A 14,131-nucleotide genomic window follows, 5' to 3' on the forward strand; every position below is an offset into this window, starting at 1 on the left:
TCTGACGTCGTCTGAGTATTTTTATATGAAATAAAATTTCCACTTTCTGTTCTGAGTCTTATGAAAGCATCCACACATGCACAGCCTATTCTTGTTGAGCCATTAATGTTCTTTGGTTTTTAGTAACGAGGGTGAAAAGGAGCTTATAATCTGAAATGCATCTCCTCGTATGTTTATTAGCACCCGTGGTATAGAAGTGGGACGTTTTCCTAATTAAATTAATCTCTTTGCAGAAGCTTAATCTCAGAGGATTGAGGAGAAACCATTATTTAATTTTGCAGGTACCACAGGTAACGGCACCATTGCTGTTAATATCTTCTACAGCCCTGCTGCAGAGCTATAGGTCTGCTGAGGAGCAGCATCAGACCCAACGACTTAAAAAAGATCAACAAGCTGATCATGAAGGCTGGTTCTGTTCAGGGGACTCCTCTGGAACCTCTGGAGGTGAAGGTTTGTTAATGCGATGAAGGATAACCCTGAGCATCCTCTTCATCAGACTCTCATCCAACTACAGAGTGTCTTCAGTCAGAGGCGTCTTCAGAGCCGCTTTTAGGCAGACCTCTACAGGACGCCCCAATCTTTTTAATCCCAATTTCCTATTGGGATTAAATAAGTATTTTTGAATTTGAATTAGCCAACAGCGCAGTTCTGCAATAGTGAACCGCAGTGCAAAAAAGGAACTAAAAGTAAGTAAAATTCTCTTGAAATCAGTGTATTTTTTCTTGATTTGAGCAGCTAGATAAGACTATTTGCCAATGGAATGAGTATTCTTACCCCTAAAATAAGGTTATTAGCTGTTCTGCACTTGAAATAAGATGGTGGAGATGAATTGTTATTATTTTAAGTGCAAAAATCTTATTCCACTGGCAAATAGTCTTATTTAGCTGCTCAAATCAAGGAAAAATGCACTAATTTCAAGAAAATGTTACCTATTTTTAGTTCCCTTTTTGCAGTGCGTTACTGGGTTCTGCTTTGGATAATTTTCCTGCCAAAAGACCCAATGATGGTCAGTTTTCTCATTTCTGGCACCAATGTCTGTAAGAGATTGTCAGAGAGCTGCTGTCTTAGCCTAAAAAGTTTCTACCAAGGAGTCTTAGTTTAAGAGTGATTAAGTACATTTATCTTAGTGAGGAGGTGTGTTGACCCCATTGCTGGGTGTGACGTTGTCTTCTAAGAGCTGTAATTGGTTGTGGGTAAAAGAAGAAAATAAAACGCCAAATGTGCGGCTAGTGATCAAAGGAGAGAAAAAATTAGACTGGACTGAGAAATGTGTGACATGATGACGAAACGTACAAAAATCTATTGATAACGCACCTTATTTGCATCCTCACCAGTCATTTTACTACTTTTTCTATTTGGTATTAATTCACACTCACCTGTCAGCGTTTTACTGGGATCGGTAGAAAAACCCAGAACAACGAGGCATCTGTCCACACAGCTCTGGGAGTGTCGTAAGCTAAATTGGTCCCTGAACAACGGTGTAAATGCACAATGCATCTTGTTCTCTTGGTGCTTTTACACGGCAGCCTCACAAGTGAACTATTTAGGCTGCTGACATTATCACACAATGCAGAAAATACTTTATCTCCTCTTTTATATGTATTTTGCAAATTTCTCCACTTTTTATTCATGATTATCCAACATTTTTCCTATTATTATTATTATTATAAATTACGTTACTAGACCTGCGCCTTTAACCCGTCATGCCGCTGATACTAATTAATTTCCACATATGGGGATGATAAGGTTTATCTTGTCTACATATTAATAATTGTATGGTTGTTGTAGAAGTTTATGTCCTCATTTCCTTCACTATTTAATGTCTCTGTTTCCATCATCTTCTCTGCTTAAGAGACACTTAGGCTAGCTAAAAGTCCTCCTCACTTCTCCTAACATTTTGTCACATTAAGACCTAAGATGCTTTTATCTTACTGAGGTAAAATTCTAAGATTTGTCCTGAAATGATGTCATTAAGAGCTACTTTTAGTCTTTAGTATTTTGGTCAAACCTTTGTGAATACAGGCACAGGTTTCTATTGAAACTCTGTTATTTCAAAATGCCTTTTAAAAGACAAAATGGCCCACAGCATCACAGCTTAACAGTGTGGATCTGGTGCTTTTCCACATCTTCAGCATTTGTTTTTTACCAATCTTTGTGCCTCTCATTCTCCTCTGAAATTATTGCATAGTTCCATTTGTGTTCATGGCGCTCCAAACATTTTGTTTAATTTACCTGGTTTTCCACCCTGCTCACTGTGGATGACGGCTAGATAAAGATGGGTTTGGCTCCTGTTTAGCGTGTCGTGGCTCAGAGGAATGGGCCTCTGTCATATTTATATTATTTACACCAGAGAAACAAAGTCATGGATTACAGATGAGAGGTTCCTAGTCACAAATTACTGGAGCCAACAAGTGTGGAGGAATAGTTATTGTTGTCTCATTCAAATAGATTTCTACCCTAGTTTATGTTAAAAATCCATTGTTCCAAACTCTAAAAGTAGAAAGGATGCTTAAAGTTATTTTTTCAAATTATTTTCTTTTTTTTCTCTCTTCAAAAATCTGAAACAAAAAATGAAATTTCCTAAATATGTAATCATTTGGTGAAATATTTGTTGTTGTTGTTTTTTAACAGCAACAACTAAAGTCAGATTCTCGTTTTATTGCCCGTGGCACAATATAATTGTTAGTCACATTTTTCATTATTTTTGTGAAGTTAATTTTACATGAATTCATAAAAATCTAATCTGAACTAGTCTGCAGGATTAGTTTATACAAGTATTGACTTAAAATTTGTGGGTTCTTTTACTGATGGATCCTTCCTTCCTTCCTTCCTTCCTGAGTCCTTTCCTTCCTTCCTTCATTCCTTCCCTCCTTTCCTTCCTATCTTCTTTCATTCCTTAAGTAATTTCTTTGCTTCCTTCCTATTGTCTTTCTTTGAGTCCTTCCTTCCTTCCTTCCTTGGGTCCTTTCCTTCCTTCATACCTTCCTACCTTCCTCTCTTCCTTGAGTCCTTATTTTCCTTCCTATCTTCTTTCATTCCTTAAGTCATTTATTTGCTTCCTTCCTATTGTCTTTCTTAGAGTCCTTCCTATCTTTCCTATCGACCTTATGTAGTTCCTTCCTTCTTTCCTTCCTTCCTTCTTTCCTTCTTCATTTGAGTCCTTCCTTCATTTTTTGAGTCCTTCCTTCCTATCTTTCTTCTTTCTTTGAGTCCTTCCTTTCCTTCCTTCTTTACTTTTTCATTTGAGTCCTTCATTCATTGAGTCCTTCCTTCCTATCTTCCTTCTTTCTTTGAGTCCTTCCTTTTTTGAGTCCTTCATTTCCTTCCTTCTTTGATTCATTCTTTCTTTCTCTTCCTCTCTCTCTTTTCCAGGTTCCATGTTTAAATCCTGTCAATTCCCATTCAATTCCAGTTTTTTAATTTTAAAACGAACCTCACGGACAGAAAACCCTGGAAAGAGGAACATATGACACTTTTATATAACAATATGCAGGACTCCTGCAAATTAACATAAGAAAAAAAGAACAACTTGCTTCTAAATACAGGGATAGTTGAACCAATTCCAATGAAGTTGGGACGTTGTGTATTATGGACAGTGGATAATTTTATCATCCACTGTCCATAATATCAGAATATTCATAGAATCTGGAGAAATCTCTAAACATGAGCAGCAAGGCTGAAAACCAACACTAGATGCCAGTGACCCTGAATCAGGTGAGCTGGAACCTGCAGGACAGCGGTCCCTGAGGGTTGGGAACCCGTGCTGTTAAGGATGTTACCCCGTTTGCTCAGGAGCACTTCAGAAAACCATCGTGAGTTAACACAGGTTGTCCGTACAGCTACAAAGGCAAATTAAAACCCAATCATGCTAAGTGAAAGCCTTTAGAGGGAATATTTTCTAAGAAAAAGACCAAGATCTTGTGTTTCTGCTTACCTTTGACGGATATTTATTTAAAAAAAAGATAATACCATAAGTATTTATTGTACAGTAAGTAAATGCTTTATACATCATTTATGTGACATCTGCTCACTCAACAGAAAGTTAGAAACATTTCAAAAGTTTTATGTTAACCATCTTTAAATGAGCCAAAAATAGTCTCAGATGAAAAGCAACCAATAGGTTCCACTTAGACATTTTGCATCTAAACAAAAATAAGCCTAAATCTTAAAGCAGTGCGTGTAAAAAGTGGCTTCTTTGGAGAAGATGCGTAGCAGCTTAGTTGCTGCTCTTCAGATACATTTAATTAAATAATCATCAGCGAGAGGGAGCTACTCCATAAAGGTTTTGTAGTCTTAAGCAGAGTCCAGTTGGAAAATGTCTCCCATATTTAAGAGGGTGGCCCAGAGAAAGACAAATTAAATTAAGTGTTGTTGAGATTCCCCCAAACAAGCTTCAGGACGATCAAGCTCAAGGAATCTCCTTCGTGCCAAAGAAAGTGAGGATGTTAGGCTATAATGCATAGTGAGAAAATTAGCACAATCCTCTGATGCTGAAGCCCAAAGCACGGTAATGTTGAGGTGATGGTTCGGATGTTATTATCCGATGCACAACCTTGAACTTATCTCCGTAACAAAGTCTTCTACAATCAAACATGAGGTCATTTTACGAGTCATTATTTAATAGGGTGTGTTTATTTTCTCCCCACACAGCTTCTGCTAGCGCAAAAAAAACATTGAATGAGCAGAAGTGAAATAACATAAAGAACCTTACTTAGGCAGTTTACTGGGTTAACTCATGCGGGGGGGAAATCATGCGGAAATGTGTTCATCTTGCAGGTTCTCGGCGTGAAATGTGTCGGCTTTGCAGCCCTGACTGTTTCCCCACATCCCCTGCAGCCCTGCAGGTTCAGAGGCTGGACCAGGTGCAGGCAGCTCTGTCTTATTTTTTCCTTCTGAAAAACATCCGAATGAACACCAGAGCAGGAACATAGGGACGTCGAGGTGGTAAATGGAGGATTTCCATTGAGCAGGGAGGAGAAGTCATTATATTTGTTGCTTCGCACATTTCTGCTTGTCTATTTATCTTCTTTCTCGCTGATACGGTGTGAATGTTGTCCGATGTAAAGCAACCGGAGGTGTTTTTTTTAAGTAAAAACAACCCTTTTAGACAAGCTTTTAGTCGGGTCTAATTAAAATGAACACCACATATATAATATAAAGATGTCCTCTGAATAAATAAAAAGTGATTTTTTTTTCTAAATGTAACCCATTATCTTGGGACTGTTAAAAAAAAAAACAAGTAAATTTGTTTTCGCCATTTCATACGCCAACGTCGGCACCTGTAAACAAAACGTTTGTGCCAGTATTAATCATTGCGTATTTACATAGGTATTCTATTTAATTATTGTGAGGAACTGTTGGTTTAAAATGAACATTCTATTCTTAAATCTCACACATAATGTAATTTTACTGCATATTATTTTTCTGTAGATTATATAAAGTGCTGGGGGAAAAAAGGCTCTTACATGTTCTGATTTTGCTGTTTTTGGTCACACTTAATAATTTCATGTCTTCAAACAAACTTTAATATTAGACAACAATAACTGGAGAAATCTGAAAAAGCATTTTTTGTAAATGTGAGTCAATTTCTTAAAGGAACCGAGCGTTTACCGAACCAACCTGAACCAGTTTGAAAAGTAACTGCTCACCTTGTTAAATCATGAATTAAAGGATAAAGAACCCTCTTCAGATTAATTTCACTTAGCTACATGAGGATTTTAGTTTGAGACCAACAGATCTATAATAATAATGCAGACCTTACCTACCTTGGTTAAGGTCAAAGTTCAAAGTGGGGCTTATTTAAAGGTGTGCATCTGGTGTCATCTGGAGTAAAACTAATCCACCATTTCAGAAACAGGACATCACGCCAAGGAACTGGATGGCTAGCCATCATTTATGGAACCGTGATTGCTGCTCTTCCACCAGGAAATCCTTAAGAAGAGTGCATAACCTTTGACCCCAGTTCTAATTGGCTATCCAGCGGGTCAGTGATCCAAAGCACCATCCCTGAATGCCTCAAAAACCAAAATTAACTTTGTTGTAATGTGGTACAGTCAAAGTTTGAACCAATTATCCAATTACGATCCTTTGGCAAAACCTCAAGATAGTTGTTTGTGTCTGAAAATCCTTCAATGTGGCTGGAATGAAATCAAATCTGCAAAGTAGAGTGGAGCAAAATTCCTTAGTTGTTGCTACTAAGCTTAGCACAAGCAGTTACCATGTGCTAATAACTTATTTTTACATAAGACCTTGTTGGTTTAAAAGCTTTTATCCCTTAATAAAAATAAAAACTGCTTTTTGCTTTTACTCAGCTATTTTTATTTATTGCAATTGTTGGTTTTGAATTAACATTTTGAGTGGAAAAGTAAAACTGGAAGAAACATTCTTGATTTTTGGTTCCTGTTTGGGTCCGACTAAATGAAACATATAAGCCCTGATAAAACTAAAGTAACTCTGAATGATCTACTGATTGCATGTATGATTCAAGGGAATTAAATAACCACATTTTCCTGCGGTACACTAGGAGCAGATGATATAAAGCTATTTTAAAAGCATGTTCAAAATGTTACAAAAACATCGGAAACCAGACGACCAAAACCAGGAAGAGTGTGAAGCAGTGATGTGGCGACAGAACAAAACCTGGAATAAAGGGGGTTATTCTATGAAGGTTTTGATTTTCCAGCTTTGTAAAATGTTGTAATTCCAGTCAGTCCATTACCTAATCGTCAGATTGGTCACCTTTTTTTTTTATACACATTACCTAAAAATAATATCAGCTACAATCCTTTAGTTATCTACAGGCAACATCATCTAAACATGTATTTCACAATGTTTGCTCAAACAGATTGTAGGAGAAAGTTTCGAATCCCTTTTAAAGTCCAACTGCATTCCTCTGTGGATTAATGAAGCTGTCGTGCTTCGTCGTCCTCACCTGAACCCGTGTTTACCCGGCGGGCAGGTAGGCGGGGCTCTGGGAGCTGTAGTCCGGACAGACTTTCTGGACCAGCCTGTAGTCCGTGCTGTAGAAGGACATGTAGACGCAGATGACCTGGAAAGGTTTGGAGCACATCCAGGTGATGTGGCTCTGGGTTTGCTCTTGGTCGCACGTCTTCGACGGATCGTAGTTGCACAACATCACCTTCTTGGTGCGTTCGGTCTTCTCGTAGTCCACCCTGCAGTTGAACGTCTTCGACTCCTTGGGATGGACCACGCTCTGGCGCTCCAGGTCGAACTCCACCTCTTTCATTGGTGGGACGAGGCTGACGGACACGTTGCCAACGCCCGTGGAGTTGTGACGGAAGTAGACGCCCAGAGAGCCGTTGCCGTGGTCCACGATCTTCCCCATTATCAGCAAATTCAGCTTGACTGTTTTGATGTTAGAATAAAAATCTCCCCAGCTGAACAACCTCGACAATTTCGATAATCCTTGAACCTTCATGATGGGCTGAAGCTTTATCTTCACAGACGGGTTGGCGTTAGCTGCAAGGATTTTCCAAAGTCCCTGCTGCAATAGAGGAACGGAGGCGTTATTGAGTCCTTTGGAGTTCTGGATCAGAGTTCTGGTCTGAAGGCCCCAGATCGCCTGTCGATACTCCCGTCGGTCTCTTTGGAGTTGCGGCAATGCCAAGTTGCTGAAGGTGAAGTTGCTCTGAGTCTCATGTTGACAAAGAACCAACTGGACAGACAACGAGAAAATACACAAAATGAGCTTCTAAAGAAGGTTAAAAGAGCAGAAAGCAGAACATTTTAAAACACTTTATTGTTGCATTGCTGAAAAGGCAAGTTCCAGACATCTACTCATTGATTTGTGGCAGAGCGGCACAATTTATTGAATCACAATGTCAATATTTTCTTCTAACCGGTCCCAAAGCACTGGTTGTTTGCAATATTTCATTGTATATAATAGTTTAAATGGCACGGCATGAATTTACAGTCTGGAGGACAATTTAACTACCTTTGCTGCTCACAGAAGATGTATATTTTAGTGGCTGAGATGCTAATCTTCACACAAATGGTTAGAAAATAGTTGTGATGCAAAGGAGTCTGAGAAAAGTCATCACCAGAGGTGGGACCAAGTCACTGTTTTGCAAGTCCCAAGGCTTTATCTTCAAGTCAGAGTCAAGTCTCAGTTGTCTTTAATAATGTCGAAATACATGTTAAATGTAAATAATAGATCATCATTTATCTCAAAACATGATTAAATCAGTGCAACTGACCTTACAAAACAGTAAAATTAAACTTTGCTTCAGGAGCACTCTTCCTTTGAACTATATTTTTTTCAGAATATTCAGTGAAAAATGCAACAGCAGACCTTTTAGACGCCAAACAAAATTACTCTTGGGAGCATTTTTGTCTGTAGCTTTGTTTTTCTTCCTTTTTTACAAAACCTGGTTAATTTGATTGGCTGTGCTGCAGCTCACGCAGGCATACCTACAGAGAGGGGAAAGAGAGAGACGGTCTGCGCTTGTAGGTACTGACTGAGTGAAATTAATTAATGGTGCACACTTTTTAAATGACAGATGTCTTAAGCTTTAGACTTTTCAAGCAAACAGGTTCAAGTCCAATTCAAGTTCCGAGTCATTGTCTTTAAAGTCCAAGTCAAGTCACAAGTCTCTGAACACTTGTTCAGGTCAATTCATAAAATCAATTACTCAAGTCTGACTCTGGTCATCACAATAGTCAGTATCACTATTAGATGTTTTCTTATATTATGAATTTGTAGTGAATTTGAAAAATTCAAGGTAGACCTCCTTCATTATTCCATCCACTTTGTGCCACTGGCAGTCCAAAAGCCCCACAGCATCCTGCTACCACTGCTCTGCTTCACAGTGGGAACATTCCTCACAGGTCTTTATTTTTTAGAAATTACATAGATTTTTCTACTCTTCTGAAGTTTGTGGTTACATATCGCTACCTTTGTCTCCTCTGACCATAAATCTTTTTTGATTGGCAAGGTGAAAGTTTTCAGGCAAGCTTAAAGGAGTAGACTTTGTACCCAGAACCAGAACCAAACATGGAGAAGCAGCATTTAGTTCCTATGCTCCATAAATCTGGAACAAACTTCCAGAAAACTGCGAAACTACTGAAGTCGAAACACTGAGTTCCTTTAAATCAAGACTGGAAACCTGCCTGTTTACAGCTGCTTTCAGCCATAATAACAGGAACACTGACCAACATATTTGATGTTTTCACCTGATACAATTTAATGCTTATTACTGGTCTTACAACCAGTCACCGTTTCAAAGTGTTTATCATGCTTTTTATGTTTTCACGATGTAAAACACTTTGAACCACGTTGCTGCTGAAATGTGCTACACAAATAAACTTGACTTTGTTGCCGGGGTTTATGCCTTGCTTGGCTTGGCGCCCTCTCTGTCCAGGGTGGTCTAAACGAACTTTGATGTGGACAGTGCCACAGCGGTCGTGGCATTTCCGTTGTTGGTCTCCAATAATCTGACCAGTTTTCTTTCATCGGAGGCTGGCAGTTTGGGTCAGATAGTTGTAACTTGGACGCAGTTGGGATTGCAAACAGGACACCGATCTCAAACACAGGTAAATTACATTTTCTGAGTTTGGCTGAAATTGTGGTTAAAACATTTGCTCCAGAAAGAATCATCTCATAAACATTTTAATTTCTAGGAAGCTAGGACTAATTGGTCTCGCTGCAGCCTCCGAAGGGCACGCTTTTATTTCAGCCTGCATGTATAGTTTTAAATCTTTGTGAATGAGAGACAATAAATACAAACTCTTGCACCTAAGAAGAAGCAATCTTTGTCATGCAATTGTACATTCCAACAAAAAACATTTAGCTCATCCCTTGGGGAGCAGTGGGCAGTTTACAGCGTCTGTTGAGCAATCTGCGGGGTTTCAACCAGGTTCATGCAGCCTTCTCAGGATGCAAGCACGCTGCTCTAACCACTAGGCCACCACTCCCCTCCTAGTTGTTTTTATTGAATTTTATCAATGCTGTTGTTGTATTATGAGTCCACCAGAGGAAATAATAAATAAAAACAAAGGTATAATTAAAAGCCCCAAATTAATCATGCCAGTGGTGAGTGTATGTTAACTTCTGACTACCACTGTATACGGTTTAATGAAAACACAGATAAAAAGAACCTCAGATCCTCAAAAACTGTTCAATTTATATTAAAAATACTTTGCATAGTAATAATACTGTTAAACATAAATAAATATGATTTTTTTACACTTCTTTAAAGGCATTTTAAGTGTTTCAACTTTAAAATGATTAGAAACTCCTTCATTCTTGTATTTTATTCAGTAACAAATGTTTGTTATTGCATTTTATCACCTATATGTATCTGTTATCCAATCAAATTTAAATTAATGAGTTGCAGAAGCCTCTGACTTCCCACCACTGCAGTTGAAACAGTTTAAATAGATGTTACTCACCAGATAACAGCTTCCACTCAGGAGAATCCAGGCAACGCAGCGGCAGGAGAACCTCTCCATAGTTCCACGTGTGACCCACCTTTATTTGAGGTTCATTCAGGACGAGGGGCCTTTTGGTGAGGCGTTCATAACACCATAAACTCAGAAAGCCTCCTGTGTGCCGCTGCCTCCACTCACGGCTCCCAGACTGAGAGGTTCTCTCACTTCTGGAGGTTTTTATCTTACTGTATTGCTCCGTCTTGCTCACCTCCCCTTTTCCTCTTTCGCACACTGACATCTGTTCTTTAAATCCTGACGGTACCAAACAGTTTTTAAATATTGGTCTCGCTCTCTGATTCATCTTTTAAACTTTGGGCAGTGTTCTGGTAATGAATATGTAGTTAATTCATTAAAATCTGAATTTACTTACATTTAAAAACGAGGAGGAGGCCCCCAGATTTAATAAAAGTCTGCCATCTTGTGGCCGCAGGAAAAGATGCAGTCTGCGCGCAGATTGCACAGCTGAATGGGGGTTTAGAGCGCAGCTTGGACCATTTCCATTCAGCTCCCAAAATACAACATGTTTTGGGATATACCCTGGACAGGTTAGCAGGCCATCACAGGGCAACACAGAGTGACACTGAACAAACAACACATACCTAAAGGTGATTTAGACAGACCATCTAACCGAACAGTAAGGTTTTAGGACTGTGGGACACGGCCGGTTCCAGACAAGGGCCGACAGGGGCCAACGCCCCTGTAGAGCTTGTCCTGGTCCCTGTACTGAAAACATAAAACTAACTCAGTTTCTTATGATGATATGCGCTGGCACACAAATCGTAACAGATTGGTCAGGTGGAGCAATTACATTTTTAACCTTTTACAGTTTTACTTAAACAATGATTTAAAAATTAAGGTGTTGCAATGGGCAGGATCACAGTTTTCATCTGCTCGATCAGGGGTTTGCAACCTGCAGTTCCAGAGCCACAGACAATGTAATATTGCTGTTTTTTTTCCCCATTTGCTTTTTTAATTTTGTTCTGCTCGCCCATGAAAAAACACTGGCATCCCTGGTAAATCTGGTTTAGGTCCGCCACTGCTGTGCGAGGAAGCCGGAGTACCCAGTGAGAACTCATGCATTTGTGGAGAAGACATGCAAACTCCATGCAGAAAGACTCCAGGCTGGGATTCGAAAACAGGACATGCTTAATTCAAGGCAACTTAACCGCCTACAAAATAAACAGCTTTAAGTAGATTATTAGGAATCAAGGTTTTATTAATGAAGTTGATTCTCTGTTATCCACAAGGACATACTGACCACAACTGCTGTCCCTCAAGCAACAAAAGCTGAAGAACTTGACTTAGCCCTCGACTTAGGGTCGAGGGCTAAGTCAAAAAAGGTTTTCTTTTGATTTCTTTTGCACCTGACATAAACTTTGTATGATGAGATCCTTGATTGTTTTAGCTAAACGACCAGGCCAGGGCTGGGCTGGGACAAAAAAGCCCAAAAGCATTTTGAGCCCACACATGCCCACCAGATATTGATGGAATGACATTGAAGCCTATAAATGGAAACAAACTTTGTTGTCACAGTGCTTGCACACTGACCTGTTGGTGTATATTTACTTGTTTAATACACTTAAACTTACACCATCCTCCCAGTCCAATTATTGTATAAAGGACAGAAATCAAAAGGCTGCTTTGGTCTTGTTAACCTCCTGAACAATATGCAGCATATAATAGAATCCTGAAATTTGGACAGAGAGCAATAGAGGTGAGGCATAATGGCAGAATTCCCACCACCCTCATATACAACTACAACACTGAGACTTCCCGGTTCGTGCACAGCTGCTGCACTTACTGCAAATTGTTTCAAGTTAAAAAGAAAGGAGGTTCAGTTTATCAATGTTGGTAATTAAACATTGTCCCGCATTAGAAAAAAATCCAAGTTGGCTTTGTTGTTTTGAAGATTACCTGGAATATGACTCCATTACTTGGTCAAATGAGCCAACATCCAGGTTTTACCTGGAAAAGCTCCTTCCAGCTCACTCACCCTTATCTTGTGGTTCAAATTAAACTAGATGCTTTGTTGTGAAATAGAAAACGTTTGTGGGGGAAAAAAAACTTTTTTTTTAACATTTAAGTTTGTACAAAACTTGCTATTCTTTCTACAATCACATCAACAATGTTACCAACATAATCACTTTTGCTGTGATATTGCCTTAATTCTTTCCAGCATATATTCAACAAGGTATATATGCTATATACGTGTTTGTGATTTGATCATCTCTTGCATACATGTTTGACTGGTTCCTAAAGTTCCTTAGAAGTTTCTTGGTAAATGATCTTATGCCAATTTTCTCTAGTGCTGTCATTTTAGTTCAATCTTTGAAGGTAGATTATTTAGGGGATTTGTTTATTGTTAGATCTGTTCTGTTTCTCTTGTTTCTGTTCATTTCACTCCTCACCTCAGCTCTTCAGTTCTCATTAGTTTCAGCTGTTTATCATTCAACCAATTGCTCCCTTTTCACTCAGTCCCAGCTGTTTCTCTTCCCTCTTGATAAGTTATTTTTCTGCTTGCTTTTGTGTGTGCAAGTTCAAACCACACTCCCAAGTTCTTTACCTTCTCCCTACATTTTACAACATAGTCATCAATATTCAAGGTGAAATTTTGGATCAAGTAGTGAACCTTTTCAGGTCCGACGACCATTAAATATGTCTTGCCAGCATTAAGAAGCAGGAAATTATTAGATAACCAGCCCCTAATGGCAGAGAAGCACGTTTTCGACAAGTTAGCCAAGTTACCAGTGGTTAAATGCACATAAAGCTGCAAATCATCACACAACAATGACAAGTTACATTAAAAGGTTGTAAAAGAAGACCAAGCGCCAGGAAAAAATAGCAATAGGCCAAGCACAGATCCTTGTTGTGTCCTTGGACAAGACAGGGGGGTCAGAGGGCCCGGTGACACCAATGCATAGCAGCCTCGCTTATGTCAGTCCGCCCCAGGGCAGCTGGGCCTGCAAACATAGCTCACCACCGTCAGGGTGTGACTGTGTGCGTGAATGACTGTAGCTTAAACTGCTTTGGGGTTGTCAGGCTTGATAATTTACCATTTACCTTAATAGACAGGACTGGAGGCTCTCTGCGGGCATACTCTACCCGCCGATGTCTTTTGAATTCCATGGGGCGCTCCTGAGGACCTTCTCTGATTCTGTGGAGGCATCAACCATCTTCAACGGTGTGGTATGTTGGAGCAGCAGCTTATCTGTAACTGAGAGGAAGTGGCTAGATACGCTTTTTAGGAGGACCAACTGAGTATTGGGATGCCCAGTGCAGGTAGTGGGGTCAAAAAAGGACTAAGAAAAAGAAAATAATTAATAGCTATTGTCTCCCATCCCCATGCATGGAGCTGTTGCAGAGCGGACAAGCTCTTTCAGTGACAGTCTGCTGCATCGTAGATACTCAAAGGAGCACTTCCACAGGTCCTTCATCCCAGCTGCTGTTAGATTTCATAACCTCTGCTGCTCCGAACAAACTCATTAAGTGTTTACAAACGTGATAATAGTTCGACTGGTTCTTGATCTGATCAAGAATCATTTACACTGTCACTCAGACGCTTATGGTCATTTGCACACATTTTAGCTACTCTGAGGTGCTTGCTTGTACAATCATTCATATTGCCTGTTTTTGTAAATCAGCTGCTGTATATCTTCTATTTAACTTTAATTATTGCATTTTT

General features: G+C 39.4%; 1 protein-coding gene across 1 annotated transcript; it reads right to left on the reverse strand.

Moving 5' to 3' along the window:
- Positions 1–6,687: 6,687 nt before the first annotated feature.
- LOC105916092 (neurexophilin-1) lies at positions 6,688–10,584 on the reverse strand. Its single transcript, XM_021309469.2, has 2 exons — positions 10,411–10,584; positions 6,688–7,675 (listed from the first exon to the last, which is right to left on the reverse strand). Exons 1-2 carry the CDS (start codon positions 10,468–10,470, stop codon positions 6,944–6,946), a joined length of 792 nt encoding a protein of 263 aa, XP_021165144.2. The 5' UTR covers positions 10,471–10,584; the 3' UTR covers positions 6,688–6,943.
- Between the last annotated feature and the right edge of the window lie 3,547 nt (positions 10,585–14,131).

The sequence above is a fragment of the Fundulus heteroclitus genome, chromosome 10, assembly GCF_011125445.2.
Source record: "Fundulus heteroclitus isolate FHET01 chromosome 10, MU-UCD_Fhet_4.1, whole genome shotgun sequence".
In the NCBI taxonomy this organism is placed as follows: domain Eukaryota; kingdom Metazoa; phylum Chordata; class Actinopteri; order Cyprinodontiformes; family Fundulidae; genus Fundulus; species Fundulus heteroclitus.

Excerpts from the sequence above, each read along its gene's own strand:
- LOC105916092 (XM_021309469.2), bottom strand. The coding sequence starts at position 10,470 with ATGGAGAGGTTCTCCTGCCGCTGCGTTGCCTGGATTCTCCTGAGTGGA. Across the intron at positions 7,676-10,410 it reads TGAGTGGAAGCTGTTATCTG|TTGGTTCTTTGTCAACATGA; the intron begins GTGAGTAACATC and ends TTGTCTGTCCAG.